General features: G+C 44.7%; 1 protein-coding gene across 1 annotated transcript in view; it reads left to right on the top strand.

The window, feature by feature from the left end:
- The window catches only part of LOC122807215 (tubulin polyglutamylase TTLL13-like), a 2572017-nt gene that overhangs the window by 1158887 nt on the left and 1389041 nt on the right, over positions 1 to 24089 (top strand). Inside the window, exon 5 of the mRNA XM_044078283.1 lies at positions 11403 to 11533. Within this exon, the coding sequence (XP_043934218.1) occupies positions 11403 to 11533 (131 nt within the window). The remainder of the gene's footprint in view (positions 1 to 11402; positions 11534 to 24089) is intronic.

Raw genomic sequence — 24089 nt, 5'->3', positions numbered from 1 at the left:
ACAACATTCCTTTTTCACACCCCCCACCGCCGTCCAAGAAAATCCCGGACCCGCCACCCAGTCAACGGGAAATCGCAGCATTAGAAATCTCAAAGCTGCTTCAAAAAGGAGTCATCCAACCGGTCCCCGCAGACCAGATCGGATTAGGGACTTACTCAAGGTTCTTTTTAGTGCCAAAAAAGACCGGGGACTTGAGGCCCATTTTGGATCTCAGCATCCTAAATCGATCAGTCAAAAAGTCCAAGTTCCGAATGGTCACCTTACAATCCATTCTCCCACTGCTGGAGAAAGGTGTTTGGATGTGCTCCATAGATCTCAAGGACGCCTATTATCACATCCTGATAGATCAGGTGTCCAGGAGACATTTGCGCTTCAGCCTGGGAGACAGTCATTTTCAGTTTTGCGCACTGCCCTTTGGTCTCACCACAGCCCCCAGGGTGTTCACCAAATGTTTGGCAGTCGTGACTGCTCACCTGAGGAGTCTAGGATTCCAGGTGTTTCCGTATCTGGACGACTGGCTCCTAACTGCCACCTCCAGGCGTCTACTATTGCAGAACCTACAAGCCACCATATCACTAGGCACTTCCCTTGGAATTACATTCAATTGGCCAAAGTCTGTGTTGCTGCCATCTCAGCGCATAAGGTTCATCGGAGTAGAGATAGACTCAAACCAAATGTGGGTCTATCTTCCTACAGAAAGGATACAGACTATACAGGCTCAAGTCCGAGCCTTGCTTCTCAGATCCAAAGCTCCAGCCAGGATGGTCCTGCAGCTATTAGGTTCTATGTCAGCCACTGTTCTCCTAGTCCCCTTAGCAAGATTGCATATGAGAATTCTCCAGTGGCTCCTATCGACACAGTGGTCCTTTCAGGATCTCCCTCTCAGTCACCTCATACGGATCACGGAAACTTGCAAACGGGACCTTCGCTGGTGGCTGGTGCCCTCAATCTGGATCAGGGGCGACCCTTTGTTCCACCTCCTCCTGTGGCCACTTTGACGACGGACGCCTCCCAGATGGGGTGGGGGGGGCATTACCTGGGCAGGTCAGTCCAAGGCAAATGGCATTCAGAAGAGAGTCTCCTTCATATCAACATTTTAGAAATGAGGGCGGTGTTTCTGTCTCTACAAGCCCTCCACGATTACCTCCCTCAGGGCGTAATTGCCATTCACTCCGACAACATGTCAGTAGTCTGGTATCTGAACAAGCAGGGAGGGACCAGATCCTACCCCCTTTGCAGAGAGGCCATGAGAGTTTGGGAATGGGCAGTGGCGACCAGACATTTTCTGGTAGCGACTCATATCCCTGGCAAGTCCAACGTGATAGCCGACAGACTAAGCAGAACTATTCTCTCTCCTCACGAGTGGTCTCTGAACGATGCAGTGACAACTCAGATCTTCAGCAGATGGGGAACTCCTTGTTGCGACCTCTTCGCAACCCCGCTGAACGCGAAGTGCAGAAAGTTCTTCTCTCTCACTCCAGCTCCAGGGGAGAGTCCTATGGACGCGTTAGCCCATCCTTGGCCCACCGGCTTGCTATACGCCTTCCCCCCAGTTCCTTCTTCCCAGAGTGATCCAAAAGGCGTCTCACTTGGGGAGCAAAATGATTTTAGTTGCCCCTTACTGGCCTCGTCAGGTATGGTTCCCCTATCTTCGGAAATATGCACTGGACGGTCCATGGTTCCTGGATCAGATCCCAGACCTATTAATTCATCAGTCGGGACAACTCCATCAGTCCCTTCACACTTTGAAGTTAACAGCTTGGCTCCTCCTCTTCCGACTATAGTCAGGAATCATACTTAAGACCCGGAAGTCATACATATCTTATCATCGGCCCACAAGTCTGCCACTAAGAAATTGTATACTAGCAAATGGAAGAGATTTGCTATTTGGGCTCAACTCCGGGGTCTGGATCCCATCACTATTCCGGTATCGGAAGTCCTGAAATTTCTAACTTCCCTATTCAATCAAGGTTCTTCAGTCTCTACCATCAAGGTCCAATTGGCAGCTATTTCCAATTTTTATGAATCTATAAACCCACCTTTAATGAGCAACAGATTGTGTAAAACCTTCATGAAAGGTGCCGTGCTTTTACGACCTCCGATTTCTCATCCTGCTCCTCCGTGGGATCTCGATGTGGTATTACGTGCCTTAACCTCCTCCCCCTTTGGACCGGCAGCAACATGTGATTTGAAATTTCTTTCTTGGAAAACTGCCTTTCTGGTCGCGATTACTTCTGCCAGAAGGGTTTCAGAGCTTCAAGCTCTATCTGTAAAACCACCGTACCTGGTTTTTCACAAAGATAGAGTATCCCTCAGGCCTAATCCATCCTTTGTCCCTAAAGTTTGTTCCAGTTTTTGCCTGCAACAGTCATTAGAACTTCCAGTTTTCTTTCCAAAGTACTCAAACAAAGCGGAATACATCTTCCACACATTGGATGTTCACAGGCAATTGCATTTTTATTTAGACAGGACCCAACAAACAAGGAAAACAGATCAATTGTTTGTGTCCTTTTCGGATAATAAATTGGGCAAAGCCGTCACAAAGGTCACTATTGCCAAATGGATCAGGGACTGTATTAGTCAGGCTTATTCCTCTTCTAATAAAGAGCTTACAACCTCAGTCAAAGCTCACTCTACAAGAGCTATGGCTACTTCAATAGCATTCCATTCTAAGCTTGCCATTAGTGACATTTGTGCTGCGGCTATGTGGTCTTCCCCGCACACCTTCATTTCCCACTACAAATTGGATGTGGCATCTCGGGGGCGAGCTTCATTTGGTTCCACAGTGCTTAGGAGTGTTTTCCAGTGAGCCACCTAGGAATTAGGTGCTAGGGACGCTGTCCCATCAGTACAGAATGTAGGCGAGATAGGATCACATAACATCTTTTAGTTATGTACTTACCATAACTTTAGATGTTTGGGATCCATCTCGCCTACATTCCTAATAACCCACCCTCCTTCCCCCTGCCTTGGAGATCAGAAGAGATCGGACGGTCCGAATTCTATTGTTTCATCTTGAAACATCTGGCAATGTTATATAAACAGTTATGTGTGTGTGCATGAATGCGGACAAACAAGATCTGGGGGATTAGTGGTGGTGCATCCTGGGATAGAGAATAGCTCAGCCAATAAGAGGCTTTGCTCTATAGCATAGCGTGCCGAGTCGGAGCCGATGATCGGCTCCGAGCCCATCAGTACAGAATGTAGGCGAGATGGATCCCAAACATCTAAAGTTATGGTAAGTACATAACTAAAAGTTATTGACTGTGAGATAGGCATGACCACTCACTAACCAGATGGGACAGGTTAATTTAAGCATACAAAGGGAAATTGTCTAGGGTTAAAATGACCATCAAGTGCAGCTAGCATAATACTTACATATGAACCTATAAATCTTTGAAACAAATTGATCAGGTTTTTCTATCATTGGAGAAAGGAGGGTCATTGGAGAAAGGAAAAGTGGGTCATCCTGTTACTAACCAGCAACTTTACAAATGGCTGGCCAGTTTTATTACATGCTGCAATGACAAATATAACTCACTGAATATGACAGTCAAGACCACTAGATCTATAACTACCACAGCTTATTTTCTTTACAAATATGTCTGCTCAAAGTATTTGCAAGGCTGAAGTTTGAATAATAGATGTTAAGTTGTCCAGTCTCGCCTTTGTTCTTGCTGGATGGGTTCGGAGCCAATCTTCAGCTCTGACTCGGCCACTTACTATAGCTCGAGAGCTCTTTACTGGCTCGAGGCTACCCCTTATCCCAGAATGCCCAGCGCCAGCTACCCAGATCTCTTTTGCCGATTTAGCTGCGAGGTTGCAATCAGTACTGGTTCAGGCATAGTATAATTTTTTGTCTCTTTTAAACTCAAATATTGTGCTTAAAAATTGATATAATTTTTCTTTGGTAGTAGTTTGTAAGTTTCTTTTACTGTAAACTCCCTTATCTCATCCTTGTGCTTCACTTTTGTGCTGTGTTGGCCTTCGCCCCTTAGTCGCTAGGCCTTCTGTTATTTCCTGAACTTGTTTAACTTAGAGAGTTCTTCCCCTCCCCCCCCTTAAGGACAGCTGTTTAAGTTAGAGGCTCTCCTTTAAGGTCTTTATTAATTTTTAGTTTTTCTGTTGTAGTTTGACTTTTACTAAAATGTCTAAGGAAGTTAAAACCTCTGTTTTTAAAAAGTGTGACTCATGCTGTCAGAAGATGTTTCTGACAGATGGACACACTAGTTGTGTTTACTGCTTGGGGGCTCTGCACCTGCAGGACTATTGTGCTATTTGTCATGCCTTTAGTCCAAGGGTTCTGCAGGAGTGGAATAACAAGCTTATCCTCCATGGATTATTAAAACAGGATTCTCCGGCTAAAGCATCTCAGCCAGTGAAACCTTTGAAACCAGTCAAGCCGTCGGCTCCATGTTCGGAACCGACTTGTGAGCTTGACAAACCAAGTGTGTCGGTGCCGGCTGGCACCGACAAGACTACCCCTCTGTCAGCTCCAACTGTTACTTCGGAGCCATCTCGGAGCCATAAAAGAGCTAGGTCTCCTTCTTTGGAGCTGATTCGCTTGGTGCCACAATCACCATTACTTCAAAGTAAGTCCAGTCATCGCTCATCTTCCCACTCTTCTCGATCTTCGAGGTTATCGGATCAGGATGTGGAGAGTGTGGTCAGTAGGTTGCTTAAGTCACAGGCCCTTGCTAAAATGCTTTCGAGCCCACCTCAACAGGCTTTGGCTCCACCTGCTTCAGTTTCAATTCCTCCTCCGACTATGCTTAGTTCGGAGCCGGAGTCCATGGACGCTCCGATAGTGGTTCCTTCAGCTTTGATGACAGCATCCTCATCGGCTCCAACGTTTGCTCTGATTACCTCGATTCTTCCTCCCATCGCGGTATCTGGGCACCAAAGCTCTCTTGTTGGCTCTGAGGGGGGAAGTGGCATTGGACACTTGTCCGACCCCGCTCTCCCTTTTGGGGCGTCGGCTCAGTTGAGTTCAGCTCCCACATCAGCCTCGGAGCAGTCGCCCTCAGCTCAGGGTGGTATTCCTGTATCTTCAGAGCTGGAGTCTTCCTTGTGTTGAGAACATGATGCCTTCGAGGTCATGCGGAGAGTGCTGTCCCCACAGACAGCTCCACTATTGGTTCCATCGACTCCTTCCCACTCGGTGCCTGTGACAACCTCTGCTCCTACTCCAGCCCCAAAGAATAGGGAACCTATGCCCCAGGACACCCCATTGGGTGAACCTTCTTCTTCCAAAACCTCCCCAGAGCATTCTGAGCAGGCTTTCTGGAAGAAAAAGTGCAAGAGGAAGCACCAAGACTCCCCTGAGTCTGTCACCTCAGATACAGACCTGGATGAATCGGAGGGGTCCCCAAAGTCCCCCTGTGAAGATGTTTCCTTTTCGGACATCCTTGAGATTCTCAGGCAGAGGCATAGCTGGACTTCCTTAGCCCCCTCCGAGGACAAGTCTGTATACCTGGACGCATTTGGTTTCTGACCTTCCACCTCCTGGGTGTCTCCGCCTTTTGATCCACTCATGTCTGTAGTGTATTGAAGGGCTTGTTCAGCTCCAGATTCCATGGAACCTGTCCTGAGGAGACCCAATAAATTCATCACAGCTCCCTAAGACAAACAATTCTTAACTAAAGGTGTCCCAGGTGATGCCATGGTGGTAGCAGCAGCCACAAAGAGAGAGTTAGCTGAAACCTCCTCATCTGTCCATCCACTGAATAAAGACTCTCGTATGATGGACAGATATGGGAAGCGAATGTTTTCATCAGCGACCTTCTCCCTTAGGTCCCTGAACTATCTTTCCCATTTTACTAGGCTTCAGAGGGATCTCCTAAAAGAGCTTGGAGATACCCTACAAGATCCCACAGCTAAGGGAGCTTCAGCCAAGGTAGCTACCCAGCTTGTGACTCTTAATTCAATAGTCAACTCCTCCATGAGGCTTATTTCATACGCAGCCGATGGAGCAAGTAGAGCTGCAGGAACAGGAGTAGCTCGTAGGAGACATTCTTGGCTGCGGCTGTGTCAGTTTGCGGAACATTTCAGAGCGTCCTTCACCAATACCCCTTTTGATGGCTCCTCTCTCTTTGGGCCTCAGGTGAAAGACATGCTTGCCAGGTGCCAGCAGGAAGGCAAGACGCTCTCTAATGTTGGAGTCTGTTTTTCCACTCCTACCAGACCATACCCAAAAGGTCAGAAGGGTGGAAAACAATGTGGTTTCGAAAATCCCAGGGACCCTTGCCTGATGCACGTTGGTGAATTTTCCCCCAGGGGCAGAGGGGGAAATAATAACAATGGCAGACGCTGCCCTCGTGGCAGAGGGAGTCTGCAAAATCAGGGTGACAGAGATACGTTCTCTTCCAAACCCTATCAACATCCCTGAAGGGATGCCCGACTGCTCAACTCTGGAGGCAGTCGGGGGAAGGCTTTCATTGTACCCAACCACCTGGCAAAATATTACAAAAGACAAATGGGTACTAGCCATTATATCCGGAGGTTACAAGATTCCCTTTCCTCAACCCCCTTTTGTTTCAAAAAAATCCATCCCAGATGTTCCACCCAATCTAAGGGATCAGGCAGTCACAGAACTTTTAAGACTGCTAGAAAAAAGAGCCATCCAGGAAGTCCCTGCAGACCAAGTAGGATCTGGAACTTACTCAAGATTCTTTTTAGTGCCCAAAAAGACAGGGGACTGGAGATCAATTCTGGATCTCAACAGGTTACACAAATCTGTACAAAAAGAAAAGTTCCGGATGGTAACACTGCTGTCCATTCTCCCCTTTCTAGGTCAGGACAATTGGATGTGCTCCATTGATCTTCAGGATGCGTACTATCATATAAAAATGGACAGACGGTCCAGGAGATTTCTACGCTTCTGGCTAGGGGCCAGTCATTACCAATTCAGAGCTCTGACCTTTGGTCTCACCACAGCCCCCAGGGTGTTCACCAAATGCATGGCAGATGCCACGGCTCACCTGAGACGTCAAGGAGTCCAGGTGTTTCCTTACCTGGATGACTGGCACCTCACTGCTACCACCAGGCAACAACTTATAGAGGCACTAGATTACACCATCACATCCTGTGCTCAACTAGGCATCACAATAAACTTCAAAAAATCTGCCTTGTTGCCCTGTCAATCTATTACATACATAGGAGCAGAGCTAAACACAAGAAAGAAAAAACACAGCAATGTGAAAAAACAAAACAGCAGCAACACACCAAACAGCCAGTACTTTTCCAACTCTCCTTTAATGTAAACGACCTGTTACCTCGGCAATTCGCCTTCAAGGATCACAGCTAATTGCTACGCAGTAGCAGTTTTTATAGTAAATGATCAAACAATCAATTAATCAATTTACTAATAAATTCCAAAAAAGGAGAAACATATATACTTTTTAAAGTGACCTTGTATCAATTTCCTTTAAGTCAATATGTATCTTAATAAATATACATTTTTTTAAATATATTATATTATAAATTTATTATAATAGACTTATGTAGAATAAATACTAGATTACTTCACAAAGCAGTTGGCAGATGGTATGAATAAAGTCATGAATAAGAATAAATACCCCACAAAGCTAAAATTGGATGTTCCTGATCCTTTAAAGAAAAAGAGAGAGATGTGGAGGATATATTCTTTGTGACCAAGTACACAGCTTTTTCTGAAAAATTTGTCTCTTTAATTAAGAGGTTTTGGTACTTGGTCAGTGAGGATGAAGGGATAGGTGAGTTTTTTCCTTATCATATTACTTTTTCATTTAAAAAAGGAAAAAATTTAAAGGAGATATTAAATAACAATTGTTTATATAAGAAAATCTCCTATACCACTAGTGTGGGGAACATTTAGATGTGGTTCTTGTAGTCTCTGTGATAGAATAGTTAATATCAGGTCTATTAATAATATTAACCATACCCCCAGGCATTACTTTACCTGTAAATCTATTGGAGCTGTTTATGCTCTTACTTGTAGCTGTGATAACATCTGGTATATAGGACAAACGAAAAGAATGGTCAGGGTTAGGATTCTAGAACATTTACTATAAAAACTGCTACTGCGTAGCAATTAGCTGTGATCCTTGAAGGCGAATTGCCGAGGTACCAGGTCGTTTACATTAAAGGAGAGTTGGAAAAGTACTGGCTGTTTGGTGTGTTGCTGCTAAACACAAGAAAAATGATTGTAAAATTGCCTCAGGAAAGAGTTTCCATTATTTGAAAACAGGTGTCACTTCTCCTGAGTAGCAAAAGAATTCAAGTCAAATATGTTCTTCAAGTTCTAGGGTCCAGGGCAGCAGCCATTCTTCTAGTCCCCTTAGCACGCTTTCACATGAGAATCCTTCAGTGGCTTCTTTTCACACAATGGTCCTTCCAGGAATTATCCATGTCACACATGATATTAATTATGGAATCTTGCAAAAGACACCTTTCCTGGTGGATGGTCTCCTCAGGGCATACCTTTCATGGAACCCCATCCGGTCACCACAGTGACCACGGATGCTTCCAGGATAGGGTGGTGTGGGGGGCATTATCTAGGGAAGACAGTCCAAGGCAGTTCGCAACCTCACGAGTACCACTTGCACATCAACGTCCTGGAGATGAGAGCCGTGTTCCTGGCATTGCAAGCTCTTCAAGACTCTCTCCCTGCCGAGACTATTGCAGTACAGATGGATAATATGTCAGTGGTTTGGTACATCAACAAACAGGGAGGAACCAGGTCTTACCCCTTGTGCCGAGAGGCCCTCAGACTGTGGCAATGGGCGATTTCCTCCCAACGTTTTCTGATAGCAATGCATATCCTGGGACATCCGACGTAATAGCGGACAGGCTCAGCAGGGCTATCCTCATGCCTCATGAGTGGTCTCTGAAACAGGAAATTTTGGATCTTATTTTCCACAAATGGGGCCAGCCTTGCTGCGATCTCTTTGCCTCTCCCCTCAACAACAAATGCAGCAGCTACTTCTCTCTTGTTCCTCCTCCAGGTCAGACACCCAAGGACGCTCTAGTCCATGATTGGCCTCAGGGACTTCTTTATGCATTTCCCCCCTTCCCCATAATTCCAAAAGTCATTCAGAAAGCAAAATAGTTGGGTTGCAAAATGATCCTCATTGCCCCCTATTGGCCTTGACAGATTTGGTTTCCGTTCCTTCACCCCCACCTTCTAGCCCAGCCTTGGATTCTTTACCCAGTACCGGACCTCTTGATTCATCAATCAGGCGGGCTACACCAATCCCTCCAATCTCTCAAGCTCACAGCTTGGTTATTCCACTTCCAGTCCTAGCCAGGCTTCCCAATATTTCCCCAGCAGTGAGTGATATTATTGTTTCCTCCCATAAGACAAATACAAGGAAAGTCTATGCTAGCAAATGGAAAAGATTCTCTTACTGGGCAGAATCTAGGAATTTAGATCCTTTTACTGCTCCTGTACACGTGATTTTGGACTTCCTAGCAGAACTGTTTCATTCTGGTGCAGCGGCTGCTACCATCAGAGTACAACTAGCTGCCATTTCAAATTTTCATGTCAGAGTTTCAAACTCTAGCATAATGTCTCACAAACTCTGTAAGATCTTCATGAGAGGTACATCTCTACTTAGATCCCCAGTGAAAGAGCCACTTCCACCTTGGGATCTCAGTTTGGTTCTTGCCTCCTTGATACTACCACCCTTTGAACCAGCAGCATCACGTTCCTTGAAATTTCTCTCTTGGAAAACCCTTTTCTTAGTTGCTATTACTTCTGCCAGACGTGTTTCAGAACTTCATGCACTATGTGTTCGCCCTCCATACCTAGCTTTTCACAAAGACAGGGTTTCACTGAGAACTAACCCATCCTTTCTACCTAAAGTTTGTTCAGACCACAATTTGAATCAATCCATTGAACTTCCTGTCTTTTTCCTTAATCATTCCAACAAGGCAGAATGCAGATTACACCAATTGGATGTGCAGAGACAACTGAGTTTCTATCTCCATAGAATGAAATAAATGAGAAAATCAGATCAGTTATTCCTTTCATTTGCTAACAACAAACAAGGCCTTCCAGTTTTTAAAGTAACATTGTCAAAATGGTTATCGGACACCATAGTCCATACCTACCACTTGCAACAAAAAGATCTTCCAACAAAACCCAAAGGTCATTCGGCCAGGTCAGTAGCTACTTCGGTAGCATTTCAATCTAGATTGCCCATTGGTTCAGTTTTTGCAGCAGCTACTTGGGCAGATCCTCATACATTTATTTCTCATTACAAAGTAGATGTGGTCTCCCGGGTCAGAGCTTCCTTTGGTTCCACGGTTCTGAAGAGTCTGTTCCAATGAGCCACCCAGGATTGAGGTGCTAGGGACACTGTCCCATCCAACAAGAATAAGGCGAGATTGGACAACTTAACATAAAGAAGTTATGTACCCACCATAACGTTCCATGTTAGTTGTCCTTCATCTCGCCTTCCTTCTTGCATCCCTCCCTCCTTTCCCCTTCCTCGAGGATTGAGAGGAGTTTCTCAATGGTTTTACTGGTTGATTTGTTTTGTTATTAGTTGCTTCTCAACCAAACCATGACAATTAACTGTATCTCCAGGTTTATTAATGGATTATCTTCTATAATTATGTCTAGTGTGAGCTATCTCAAATGAGATCTGGGTAGATGGCATTGGGCATTCTGGGATAAGGGGTAGCCTTGAACCAGTAAAGAGCTCTCAAGCTAAAGTAAGTGGTTGAGTCAGAGCTGAGGATCGTCTCCGAACCCATCCAGCAAGAAGGAAGGCGAGATGAAGGACAACTAATATGGAACGTTATGGTAGGTACATAACTTCTTTTTAATAACTTTTCTAAGAAATATAGATTGGATGTCCAGTTTAGTGACAGAGCAAGATCTGCTCTGGCTGATCTATAGAGAATTTCATGGACTGTACACCTCCTCAAATCTGATGGTGTGCAGTTGTTTGTATTCTTCTTTAGTATGATGCCTGTAGCAGTGCTTCTTGTGATGAATATAGCAAGTAATGTGAGTATACTTATCGTGACAGTAGGTATTGGAATAACAGGATCATTGCTGCATGACAGACTCCTACTTTCTTTCCTCCTAGTTCTGCATGTCATATGGGTTAGCTCTCAATGTTGTACAGATTGATGTGCACTGCTGTGTATTTTTCTCATAGTGTGTTTACTCCATTTTAGAACAGTTTGTTATTAGCATAGATTGCTTTTGTTAGTGCAACTTCTTTATTTAAAATGTGAACTTTCTTAGAACTTCAGGTTTCTGTGATGTTTTGCACATACAGTTATGCATGCATGATGTTGTAAAGACTACCTGCTTATTTTGTCTTTTATGAATTATGGTGCAGTAGAAGCTCTTTAATTACTGAGACTGACACTACTGCTCTCCCTAAATGTGACCTGTTCTTCTTTAGAAAATTAACCACTTTCCTGGGATGAGTGAGATCTGCAGGAAGGACTTGTTGGCTCGAAACATGAACCGCTTGTTGAAGCTCTTTCCCAAGGAATATAACATCTTTCCCAAAACATGGTGTCTTCCAGCAGAGTATGTATTAAATGGGGCAGTTGAATATCTTCTACAATTTTTAAAGGTGGTTTCGGCATATTCCAAATGATTGTTTGTAAAACTGTAATGATGACAAGGTCTGTCGGCATTATTCTTGTTATTATATTAACTTTAGATGTGAAGTTGTTAAGTCTTGCCGTTTATTCTCACTGATGGGTTTGGAGCCAATCCTCGGCTCCGACATGGCCAATAGCAAAGCTCAAGATTTGCCAGTAGTTCGAGACTAAGCCCCTTATCCCATGATGCACTGCTGGAATTACCTCAGATCTAGTTTGCCGTGGCACAGATCTCGGTGTTCCATATAGTTCGGACCAATTTTATTCGATAGATTCATCTATTTGCAAGTTTTAAAAACATTTTTCTTGACTTTCTTGTTAGGATAGTTTATATATATGTAATCTATATAGTTTTAGACTTAGATTTAGTTTTAGATAAGTGCTCTGTGTTGGCTTGCTTTTTTCCGTAGAGTTGGCCTTGTATTTAACCACATTCTTAGGAGTAGTTTGTTAGATAATTTCTTGAGTGTGTTGTTTCAATTGTTTAAATTTGTCTAAATTTGTAATAGAGATGTCTGATGAGAAAGAGAAGCCACATCCTAAATCTGGCTTCAAAAAATGTCCGAATTGTGGACAAAAAATGTCAGTCACTGACGGGTATGTTCAGTGTGTTTATTGTCTGGGGGCATTACACCTTCAGGACTCTTGTAGCATCTGTCACTCCTTCTCTTCCAGGATACTTTTAGAGAGAAGGAGGAAATTAGTGGATAGGGGTTTACTTCAGCACCCTTTCTCGGAAGCACTGGGTGACCAGGATGGTGCTAGTAAATCCTCAAAGTCAGCCAAGTCTTCAGGTGACTCCAAAGCATCGAAAAAGGCTAAAAAAATGGAGGGTGTAGGGTCATCGGTTCCATTGCCCTCGGAACTGAGTGTCCTTTCTGTTCAGAGCCAGCTCACAGCTTGGAGCCGGTTTCGTAAATTCCCTCATTTCCTCTGCTCCAGTCAGCACCCTCAGTGCACTCCTAGAAGTCTTCTGTCAGCCTCTCCAATCTGGATATGGACCGGTTGGTGCAGAAGCTTTTACGGGCACCAGGCCTTGCCAAATTGTTGTCGGCTCCAACGCCTTCGTTGGAGCCAAAAACCATTAACCAGACTTGACTGCTCCTCCTCCGAGCCATACTGGACTTTCGGAGCCGAAGGAGCTGGACCTGATGGTTGTTGAGCCTGTGGAGTTATTGGTTCCATCTACTTGGACGTCCTCGGCGCCGACACTCTCCTGTTGGGTCCGGAGAGGATAGTCATACCGATTTGTCAGTGCCGAATCTTCCTCTGGGGGCTTCGGCTCGGATCCTACCTCAGGCTCAGAGCCCATGGCCTCTGTGCGGGAGGATCGGATGGTCCCTTCAGATCTGTCTACCCCTTCTTGTTGGAGCCATGGTGCGTTCGATGCCATGAGGAGAGTCCTGTCTCCAAAGACATCAGCATCAGGTCTGGCTTCCTCCTCCCCTCAAGCACCTGGGCCCGGTCCTGCTTCTACCAGTCAACCCAAGTGTAGAGATACTGAGCCTCAATTAGCCCCACAGGGCAACCCCTGCTCTTCTGAGACCTCCCCAGATGCCCCCACTGAGGAGGTACCCAGGAAGAGACTGTGCAAGAGGAGGCACTTGGACTCCCCACAGGAGCCTTTGACATCTGACACTGACTTGGATGAGTCAGAAGGGTCCACTCGATCCCCCTCTGAGGATATCTCCTTTGTTGAGATTAGAGATCCTTAATCAAAGGGGCGGTTGGCAGTCCAAAAGCCTTACTGAAGACGAGTCAGTGCTATTTAAGGCTTTCGGGTCACAACTTTCCACCTCTTGGGTGTCTCGCTCATGGAGCTGATCTCTCGTAAGGCGTGGGAGTCTCTGGAGGCCATGGAACCTGTCCCTTGGAAGCCAAATAAGTTCATCTCTGCCCCAGTGGACAAAGCCTTTTTGACTAAGGGAGTGCCTGTTGATGCCATGGTGGTGGCGGCAGCCACCAAAAAGGAAACGTCTGAAACGCCCTCATCTATCCATTCTCCTAACAGAGATTCTAGGATCATGGATAGATATGGGAAACGCATGTTTAGTTCAGCGACCTTTTCCCTTTGATCACTGAACTATTTAACCCATTTTACAAGACTACAAAGAGATCTCCTGAAGAGTTAGGAGATACTCTGCAGGGTACGGTTGCTGCAGGGGTTGCCGACAAAGTTAACACCCAGCTCGTTACCCTAAAGTTGATTGTGAACTTGTCCATGCGTCTCATATTTTACGCTGCTGATGGTTCAAGTAGAGCCGCTAGTTCAGGCATTGCCCTGCGTAGACAAGCCTGGATGCGTCTCTGTTCCTTTGCGGAGCCTTTCAAGTCTTCCTTTATCAACACCCCATTTGATGGCTCATCCCCAAAGATGTTTCCTTTTCGGGCATCCTTGAGATTCTCAGGCAGAGGCATAGCTGGACTTCCTTAGCCCCCTCCGAGGGCAGGGGGGTCCGCAACCGCAGGGTGACAGAGGCCAGTGCTCCTGAAAGGAGACCCGGCTGTCCGCCTCTGGAGGCAGTCGGAGGTCGCTTATCTTTGTACCCAGAAGCCTGGCTAAGCATAACATCCGATACCTGGGTACAAAGCATCATTTCCAGAGGATACTTCATACCTTTCTCTTCCCCTCCCACTCCTGTAAACAGAATCCCGGATGTTCCACCCAGTCTCAGGGAACAAGCAACTATAGAGGTCCGCAAGTTGCTAGAAAAAAGAGTCATCCAGCCAGTCCCAGCAGACCAAATTGGATTCGGAACTTACTCAAGTTTCTTTTTGGTTCCAAAGAAAACGGGACTGGAGACCTAAAGGCGATTGGATGTGCTCCATCAATCTCAAGGACGCGTACTACCACATAAAGATGGACAGACACTCCAGAGATCACCCGCATTTCTGGTTGGGAGCCAATCACTACCAGTTTTGAGCCCTGCCCTTTGGTCTCACTACAGTCCCCAGAGTGTTCAGCAAATGCATGGCAGTGGTCATGGCTCACCTGAGGCATCTTGGATTCCAGATGTTTCCATATCTAGACGACTGGCTCCTCACCACTACCACCAGGCATCAATTGATTCAGGCAACACAATCTACTCTGACACTCTGCCACCACTTAGGCATTACAGTCAACTTCAAAAAGTCTGCCTTGTCGCCATCGCAGCATACCATCTTTATAGGAGCAGAGGTAGATACCTCAACCACTACTCTACGTCTTCCATTCGAAAGGGTCTCACTTCTTCGCCAACACGTCAACTCATTGGTGTCGTAGAACAGAGCTACAGCCGCAGAGGTCTTGAAGGTACTAGGTTTGATAGCGGGAGCAATTCTAGCCATTCCACTCACAAGGATGCCTATGCAAATTCTTCAATGGCTCCTGTTCGCTCAATGATTTTACCAGAAATTGCCAATGAACCATATGATTGTCATCACAAACTCTTGCGAGAGAGACCTTCGGTGGTGGTTGACGTCTCTTCATGTCACAATAGGAAGACCCTCTGTGCTCCCCACCCAGTAGCCACTGTGACCACGGATGCTTCCCTGATAGGTGGGGGGGGGGGGCATTTTCAGGGAAAGACTGTCCAAGGCACATGGATGGATCAAGAGTCACATCTGCATATCAATGTTCTGGAGTTGAGAGCAGTACGTCTGGCATTGCAGTACTTTCAGGACTCTCTTCCTCTAGGGACAATTGCAATTCAGACAGACAACATGTCAGTGGTCTGGTACTTGAACAAACAGGGCGGAACCAAGTCTTATCCCCTTTGTCGAGAAGCCCTCAGGGTATGGCAATGGGCTGTGTCATCCCAGCGTTTTCTGTTAGCAGTGCACATCCCGGAAAATCCAATTTGATAGCGGACAAGCTGAGCAGGACAATCCTGTTGCCTCATGAGTGATCTCTCAACCAACACGTTGCGGATATGATTTTCCGCAAATGGGGCCAGCCTTGCTGGGACCTCTTTGCCAGTCACATCAATACCAAATGCAGAAGCTACTTTGCCCTATTACCACCTCCGGGACATCCCCCGAGAGATGCACTCGAACACGATTGGCCTCCGGGTCTCCTATATGCATTCCCTCCAATTCCATCGATACACAGGTTTTTACAGAAAGCAAAGTCACTGGGAAGGACTGTTATCCTTATAGCCCCCCATTGGCCTCAACAGATTTGGTTCCCTTTTCTTCACCATCATCTGCTGGAGGATCCATGGATCCTGGACCCAGTTTCAGACCTCCTGACACACCAGTCAGGGGACCTCCATCCTTCATTGCAGTCTCTAAAGCTGACTGCTTGGCTGATCCACTTCCCCAAATAGCCAGGCTTCATTTACTCTCAGATGACACAAGACAAATTCTGTTGTCTTCGCATAAGCCATCCACCAGAAAACTATATCGCAGTAAGTGGAAAAGGTTCTCCATTTGGGCCAGTATACAAAAAATTGACCCTTTCCGAACTCCTTTGTCGTCCATTTTAGACTTTTTGACAATTAGTTTTAAGGAAGGAGCAGCAGCTGCCACAGTTTGGGTTCAGTTAGCTGCCATATCTAATTTCCACCTTGGATTGGATAGGTTAAATATTATGGCCCATAAGTTATCTAAGTTTTTTCCTCAAAGGTGTTTTTCACATGAGGCCTCCTGTCAAAACCCCTTAATCGCCTTGGAATTTGAATTTTATGCTATCTCAAATAATTCTTCCCCCTTCGAACAAGCATCATCTTATGATCTCAAATTTTTGTCCTGGAAAACTATTTTTCCAGTGGCCATTACTTCTGCCCACAGAGTGTCAGAACTTCAAGCATTATCTATTAGACCTCCTTAAATGATTTTCCATGCTGATAGAGTATCTCTCAGAACAAACCCCTCCTTTTTGCCTAAAGTCTGTTCTGAGTATAATATCAGTCAGGTCATTGAGTTGCCGGTCTTTTTTCTCAACCATTCCAACAAATTAGAATACATGCTGCACAAACTTGACGTGCACAGACAAGACAGCTCAGGTTTTATCTTGATAGAACTAAGGATATTAGAAAATCAGATCAACTCTTTGTATCCTTTTCGGAGGCCAGAAAAGGTAGACCAGTGGCTAAAACAACCCTTTCAAAATGGTTATAGGATTGTATCTCATTTGTTCATGCAACTGCTAACATACCTTTGCCACACAAAATAAAGGCTCATTCAACCAGAGCCGTTTCTACGTCTTCTGCTTTTCAAGCTAAATTGCCCCTTGATAACATTTGTGCTGCAGCCACTTGGTCTAAGCCTCATACCTTTATTAATCCTTACAAAATAGATAAGGCTTCCAGGGACTGGTCTTCTTTTGGTTCTACGGTCCTGAAGAATGTACTCCCATGAGCCACCCAGGATTGCGGGTGCTAGGGACGCTATCCATCAGTGAGAATAAACGGCGAGATTTAACAACTTCACATAAAGAAGTTATATACTCACCATAACGTTCCATGTGTGTTTATCTCCCGTTTATTCTCACGTCCCTCCCTCCATCCCCCTCCTGGCTGACAGTTGACCTAGAGGCTAGTATCATCCTGGTTATTCAATACTTCTTCTTCCTTCTTGGGGAGTGCACCCCTTACAGGGGTATATATACACGCAGTAAACAAGATCTGAGGTAATTCTAGCAATGCATCATGGGATAAGAGGCTTGGTCTCGAGCTACTGGCATACATTGAGCTTTGCTAGCGGCCGTGTCGGAGCCGAGGATTGGCTCCGAACCCATCAGTGAGAATAAAGGCGAGATAAACAACTCACATGGAACATTATGATGAGTACATAACTTCCTTTTTGCTGGTTTAGAGCCCCAGTTGGAGTGCCACTTAACATTTACATGAACTGTCATGGGTGGATTTGCTGAATGTGAATTAATTGAGCCTGATCTGTCAAACAGAATTTTTTCAGATGAGATGCAGTGACCTCAGAGCTAATTAGCTATAGGAAGAGAGGTGCACTGACTTCTGTTGCATGAGGCTATGCTGTGACTCCCACATTTTTTTTTTTTTTTTTTTTTTTAGAAAAATACCATTTGGTCAGTAGTTTGTGTATTTATTTGCTTATTTGTTTGCATACTTTTTATTTTATAAAACTTGAGAATTTTATTTCATCAAGCAACATTAAGTAACATTAAAAGAAAAAAATAATAAGAAAATGTGCAAACAGTATATAACATGTACACTAAGCTTAATCCATTTGTACAGATTGGTGACAGATTTGCAAATACAAACTCTTTTATCAAAATGTGAAAGTTTCTCACGTACTGAATATTAACTTTACAACTTTATCTTCTGTATAGCATGTCTTCATGCACTACCCTTTAATTATTTGTCTCTTCCCACCTATTCCACCCCTTCCTATGTTATTGGGACATCTCTAGAGATGACTATAGACCATTAGTCCCCTTGTATAATTCAGTTCCAAAGTGCCCATTTATTCTGGCATAATTTGCTTACTTTTACTTTTCCCCTTTGTATTTCCCCATTTCTTATGTACCGCAAGATGTGTTTATCTACACCTAACCAGGGTGTCAATGAGCTTTTCCAACTTCTAGTTATCACCTTTTTCACCACTAAGAGAGTCAGAGCCACCAAGGTCTTCTCATTTTTTGACATCTTCAAATATCTTGACCAATTCAACAATATATTATCCTTCTTAAGCAACCCCACCTTACATAGTATTCTTGAAATCAATGCCTGAACATACATTTTGTGTTGGTCAAGTTGTGAATTGTCCCAAAAAATAAGTTTCCTAGTACCTATCTGCTCACTCTTGTACCTGTAACATTTATTATCAAATCTAGGGAACATCTTAAGTTTCTCAGGATTATAGAACTATTTGTGCAAGTTCTTCTGTCCAAAAACTGAATTTTTCTGGATTTTGTGGCATTCTTTGGGGTTAGGCAAATACCTACCCATTTTTGTAGGAATTTGAATACCAAAGCTGTTTTCCCTGTTCACCTTCTACAAAGATAGACTAGACACTTAATTTTCTTTTAAGCTTTCATATATTCTACTTAAGCAATAACAGGCAAATGGGTATGGGTAAATCCTCATATACCCATACCTACGAGTCAGCTATTATACAATGGCAATATTTAAGAAACAAAATTGTTCATCTTTCTTAAGTAATGTATTTGTGTAACAGTGCTGTAATGTTCCTTCTTGTTGTTTCCTGTTCTTCAGCATTTGTTGATGTACTGTGTATGTGTATGGGCCTTACGTTCCCATGCTTGCTTGTTCAATAGAAGCAACAGAGAAAAAGGAATCTCTGTTGCTTGTTTTTTTATTTTTTACTATAAAAATTGGAAAGCTCTGAGGTATAAGAGTGCTGAAATAGCAGAGAAATACAAGGAAATTCTGGTACATTTCTTTAGTTTTGCAGAACATACATGATCTTTCTTGTATTTGGTCTGCCCTCCATACATACCTCTCAACCTCTTAGCTCAAGAAATGTGGACAAAGCCTTAAATAATGAGGGACAAAACCCTAAAATAGGGATAGATTGTAAGTGTTGCTCTTATAAACTTACAAAGCTGCTAGAATAACAGGATTTGTGTTAACGTGCATTGTTTGAAGGACAGATTGTAAATGTTGCTTTTATAAACTTAGAAAGCTGTTAAAATAACAAAATTTGTGTTTGCATGCATTGTCTGAAAGACAGATTGTAAATGTTGCTCTTATAGATGTAGAAAGCTGCTAGAATGACAGGATTTGTGTTAGCATGCATTTTCTGAAGGGTATGAAGACTGAAACTCAAATATGTGTCATTATCCTTGGTGATTTGTCAGAAAATCACAAATTTTATGAAGAACAGACCAAAAATATGAGGCAAAAATCTGGACATTCTGTATATATGAACAGAAAAAAATGTTTGTCTGCTCAGTGGTACTTTAGCCCCCTAATTGTTTTCTGTTGGTATATGTTCGATTTACAACAGACACGATGGTTAGTCTGTCCAATAGGCATTCTCGTTTTTGAATAACAATAACCCATGTTTGTATAACTGTTAATCTCTTATCGCATGCACTACCTGACCTTGCTTCCATCAGCAAGTTGATTGTCTCTGTTACTTTTATATCTTCCTGTTGAGAGAGTATTCTGTACTCCTTGACTATAGCTATTAGAAAACCATAATGTAAGTAGTCACCCTCTGTAAATCCAAATGTCTACTTTGCTTGGGCCCACCCAACTATCTCTTCTCTGTGACTTAATTGTGCTCAGTTAAGTTAACCCCTGTCTTCTAAATCAGTCCTTCAGTGCAGGAGTAATCCTGTTACCATTTATCTCCGTTCCAATAAGAAAGAGTTCCCTCTTTTATTTTTCAAGTTACCTGGGTTCCATGATTTACAAGTTAAATCATATATTTACTTTAAGGTAATCACATCATGTATTAATCATACTACTGTGTCCAGGGATTTACATTCTTTAACTAATTTTTCTCTTCTTGCATGAGAACCCTTGATGTGAAGTTGTTAAATCTCGCCGTTTATTCTCACTGATGGGTTCGGAGCCGATCTTCGGCTCCGACATGGCCGATAGCAAAGCTCAAGGTTTGCCAGTAGCTCAAAACCAAGCCCCTTATCCCACAATGCACTGCTGGAGTTACTCCAGATCTAGTTTGCTGCGGCAAGAGAGATCTCGGTGATCCAGCTAGCTCGGACCATTATTGGGAAATATAACAGCAAGTTTTATAATAAAGCTTTCCTTTTTGTTACTAAAATAGTTGTGTGTTAGTATTAGGTCTTTTCATAATATAATCTATAGTTTAAATAGTTATAAATAGTTTAAATAGTAAGTGCCTTGTTGGCTTCTTCGTTTGTGCTTGCCTTTAGCCCTATTTACTCTTATTAATCTTTCTAATAGTCAGGCTTTTTCTCTGTGGGCCTCTTTAATCCTATATTTGTAATCTATAATTACATTGTTATAGATAGTGCCCGGATTGGGCTTAGTTGTTTTGTGGATCTTTACAAGTGAGTAAGGACTTTACTGTCTTACCTTTTGCAGTTTACTATTTGTTTTATTTAGCTATGTCGGATGAAAAGGAGAAATCCCATCCTAAATCGGGATTCAAAAAATGCCCAGATTGTGGGCAGAAAATGTCTGTCACTGACGGACACATTCAATGTGTCTACTGTCTGGGGGCTAAACACCTCCAAGACACCTGCAGCATTTGCCATTCTTTTTCTTCAAGAGTCCTCTTGGAGAGAAGGAGGAAACTAATAGATAGGGGATTGCTACAGCAATCTTTTTCTGAGGTGTTGAGTAGCCATGAGGGTACTAGCACGTCCTCCAAATCCTCAAAATCCAAATCTTCAAACAAAGTGACAAAAAAGGCAAAAATTTCAGAAGGAGGGTCATCGGTTCCCCAGACATCGGAACTGAGTGTACCTTTGATTCGGAGCCAGCTCTCGGTATTGGAGCCGGTCTCTGAGGTTACTTCTTCCCCTCTGCTCCAGTCAGCACCTTTGGTGCATTCAGCTAAGTCCTCAGTCAGCCTTTCAGATTTGGACATGGATCGGCTAGTGCAGAAGCTTTTACAGGGACCAGGACTTGCCAAATTGTTGTCAGCCCTGACCAGCTCATTGGTGTCGAAAAGCATGGAACCGGATTTGTCTACTCCTCCTCCGAGCCGTACTGGACTCTCGGAGCCAAAGGAAACTCAACCGATGGTTGTTGAACCCTTGGAGCTGATACCCACACCGGTGTTAATGGCTCCATCTACTCGGATGTCCTCAGCGCTGACCGAGGACTCTAGGAGTCGACGCTCTCTCGTCGGGTCCGGGGAAGATAGTCGAACCGATTTGTCAGTGCTGACTCTTCCTCTCAGGGCTTCGGCATGGATGAGCTCGGCTCCTACCTCGGGCTCAGAGCCCAGGGTTTAGGTGCGGGAGGATCGGACGGTACTCTCGGGTCCGTCCACTCCTTCTCGTCGGAGCCATGGTGCCTTCGATGCTATGAGGAGAGTTTTGTCTCAAAAGACAAAATCAGCATCGGTTCAGCTTTCCCTCTCCCCTCAAGCTCCTGTGTCTGCTTCTTCATCTACCGGTCCCTCTGAGCGTAGAGACCCCGAGCCTCAAGTACCCAACAGGGCATCCCCTGCTCTTCTGAGACCTCCCCAGATCCCCCCACTGAGGAGGTGCCCAGGAAGAGACTGTGCAAGAGGAGGCACTTAGACTCCCCACAGGAGTCTTTGACATCTGACACGGACTTAGATGAGTCAGAAGAGTCCCCTCGATCCCCCTCTGAGGATATCTCCTTTGCAGAGATACTAGAGATCCTTAGTCAGAGGAGCGATTGGCAGTCCAAAACCCCTACTGAGGATGAGTCCATGCTCTTGAAGGCGTTTGGGTCTCAACTTTCCACTTCTTGAGTGTCTCTGCCTTACAACAAGCTCATGGAACTGATTTCTCGTAAGGCATGGGAGTCACCAGAGGCCATGGAACCTGTTCCTCGTAAGCCCAATAAATTCATGTTTGCCCCAGTGGGCAAGCCATTTTTGACAAAGGGTGTGCCTGTTGATGCCATGATGGTAGCTGCAGCCACCAAAAAGGAAGTGTCTGAGACATCCACCTCTATCCATCCCCCTATCAGAGATTCTAGGGTTATGAATAGATATGGGAAGCGCATGTTTAGTTCAGCGACTTTTTCTCTGTGATCACTGAACTACTTAACCCACTTTACCAGACTACAAAGAGATCTCCTGAAAGAGCTAAGAGATACTCTCCAGGGTATGATAGCTGCAGGGGTGGCCGACAAAGTCAACGCCCAGCTCACTACCCTAAACTCAGTGGTAAACTCGTCCATGCGTCTCATATCCTATGCAGCTGATGGTTCGAGTAGAGCTGCTAGTTCGGGCATTGCTCTTCGAAGACAAGCCTGGATGCGTCTCTGTTCCTTTGCAGAACCCTTTAAGTCTTCCTTCATTAATACCCCATTCGATGGCTCATCACTGTTTGGGCCCAAAGTAAAGGAAACCTTAACCAGGTGTGAGCAGGAGGGCAAGACTTTATCTGCCGTTGGAGTCCGTTTTTCTACCCCTACTCGGCCCTACCCCAAGGGCCCTAGGGGAGGGAAAATGTGGCTCCGAAAAGCACAGGGAGCCTTTCAAGACACACGTGGAGAAACCCCCTCTAGAGGCAGAGGAGGGGGTTATAATGGAAGACGCCACCCCCGCAGCAGAGGGGGTCCGCAGCAACAGGGTGACAGGGGTCAGTTCTCCGGTCAACCCTACCTGTGCCCCTGAATGGGGGCCCAACTGTTCGGCTCTGGAGGCAGTCGGGGGTCGCTTGTCTTTGTACCCAGAAGCCTGGCTAAACATAACATCATATACTTGGGTACAAAGCATCATTTCCAGAGGATATTTCATACCGTTCTCTTCCCCTCCCATTCCTGTAAACAGAATCCCAGATGTTCCACCCAATGTAAGGGAACAAGCAACTGTAGAGGTCCACAGACTGCTAGAAAAACGAGTCATTCAACCAGTCCCAGCAGACCAAGTTGGATTCGGAACTTACTCAAGATTCTTTTTGGTACCAAAGAAAACAGGGGACTGGAGACCTATCTTGGACCTCAGCAGACTCAACCAGTTCATGAAGAAAGAGAAGTTCCGAATGGTCACGCTTCAGTCCATTCTTCCCTTCCTAGGGAAAGGTGATTGGATGTGCTCCATAGATCTCAAGGATGCGTACTATCACATAAAGATGAACAGATGCTCCCGAGATCATAGGTTCATAGGTTCATAGGCTCATACTAGGCTATCTGCCCAAGGGCATTTATAAGCCTAGCCCAGAGTTTTGTGGCTTTCGCCACCCCTTTAGTTTGAAGGATACTATGCCCATTATTTTGCTGTGCCTCTGTCAAGCAGTGACACTGAGGTAATCCCTGGGGTATATCTGCGATCTCCCATCCATTGGTCAAGATTTCTCTTGAACAAGGCCAGCGAGGTGCTCTGCCTCACATGTACCGGGATTTTGTTCCACAGCATAGGGAGTCTTTGGGTGATGAATCTGTCCCTCCAGCACGTCCTATTAATAACTGTGTCAAGGTTTAAGTCTCCCGCCCTTGTAGTTCTGAGGGATCTAGATTTTTTGAGGTGAAGCATGTTCATCAATTCTGGGTTGGACATGGCCTTGTATGTCAGGCACAGGTCACCTCTGAGCAGACGGTAAGTGACTGAATAGAGCTGGAGTTCCTTCAGTCGGGCAGCATAAGACATATTTTTGAGACCCTTTATCCTTTTGGTGAGGAACTTTTGGGGCCTTTCCAGTTGCTGCAGGTGTTGGGTCAGATACATTCCGAATGGGGCATTGTACTCAATCATTGGTCTGATGAGTGATGAGTACAGGGGGACGATGACCTCCCTTGATCTAGATGTGAATCCCTTCATGATCATAAGAGAAAAAGAACAGCACCACCAAGTAAAGCACTCAAATTAAATAAAATATAGGCAAAAACAAATGAGTGCACCATAGGCTGTAACATCAGCTT

This window comes from Protopterus annectens, chromosome 7.part0, assembly GCF_019279795.1.
Source record: "Protopterus annectens isolate FY-2018-M chromosome 7.part0, PAN1.0, whole genome shotgun sequence".
NCBI lineage: Eukaryota > Metazoa > Chordata > Ceratodontiformes > Protopteridae > Protopterus > Protopterus annectens.
The sequence above is the reverse complement of the archived record's forward strand: the minus strand, read 5'-3'. Positions and strand labels throughout refer to the sequence as shown.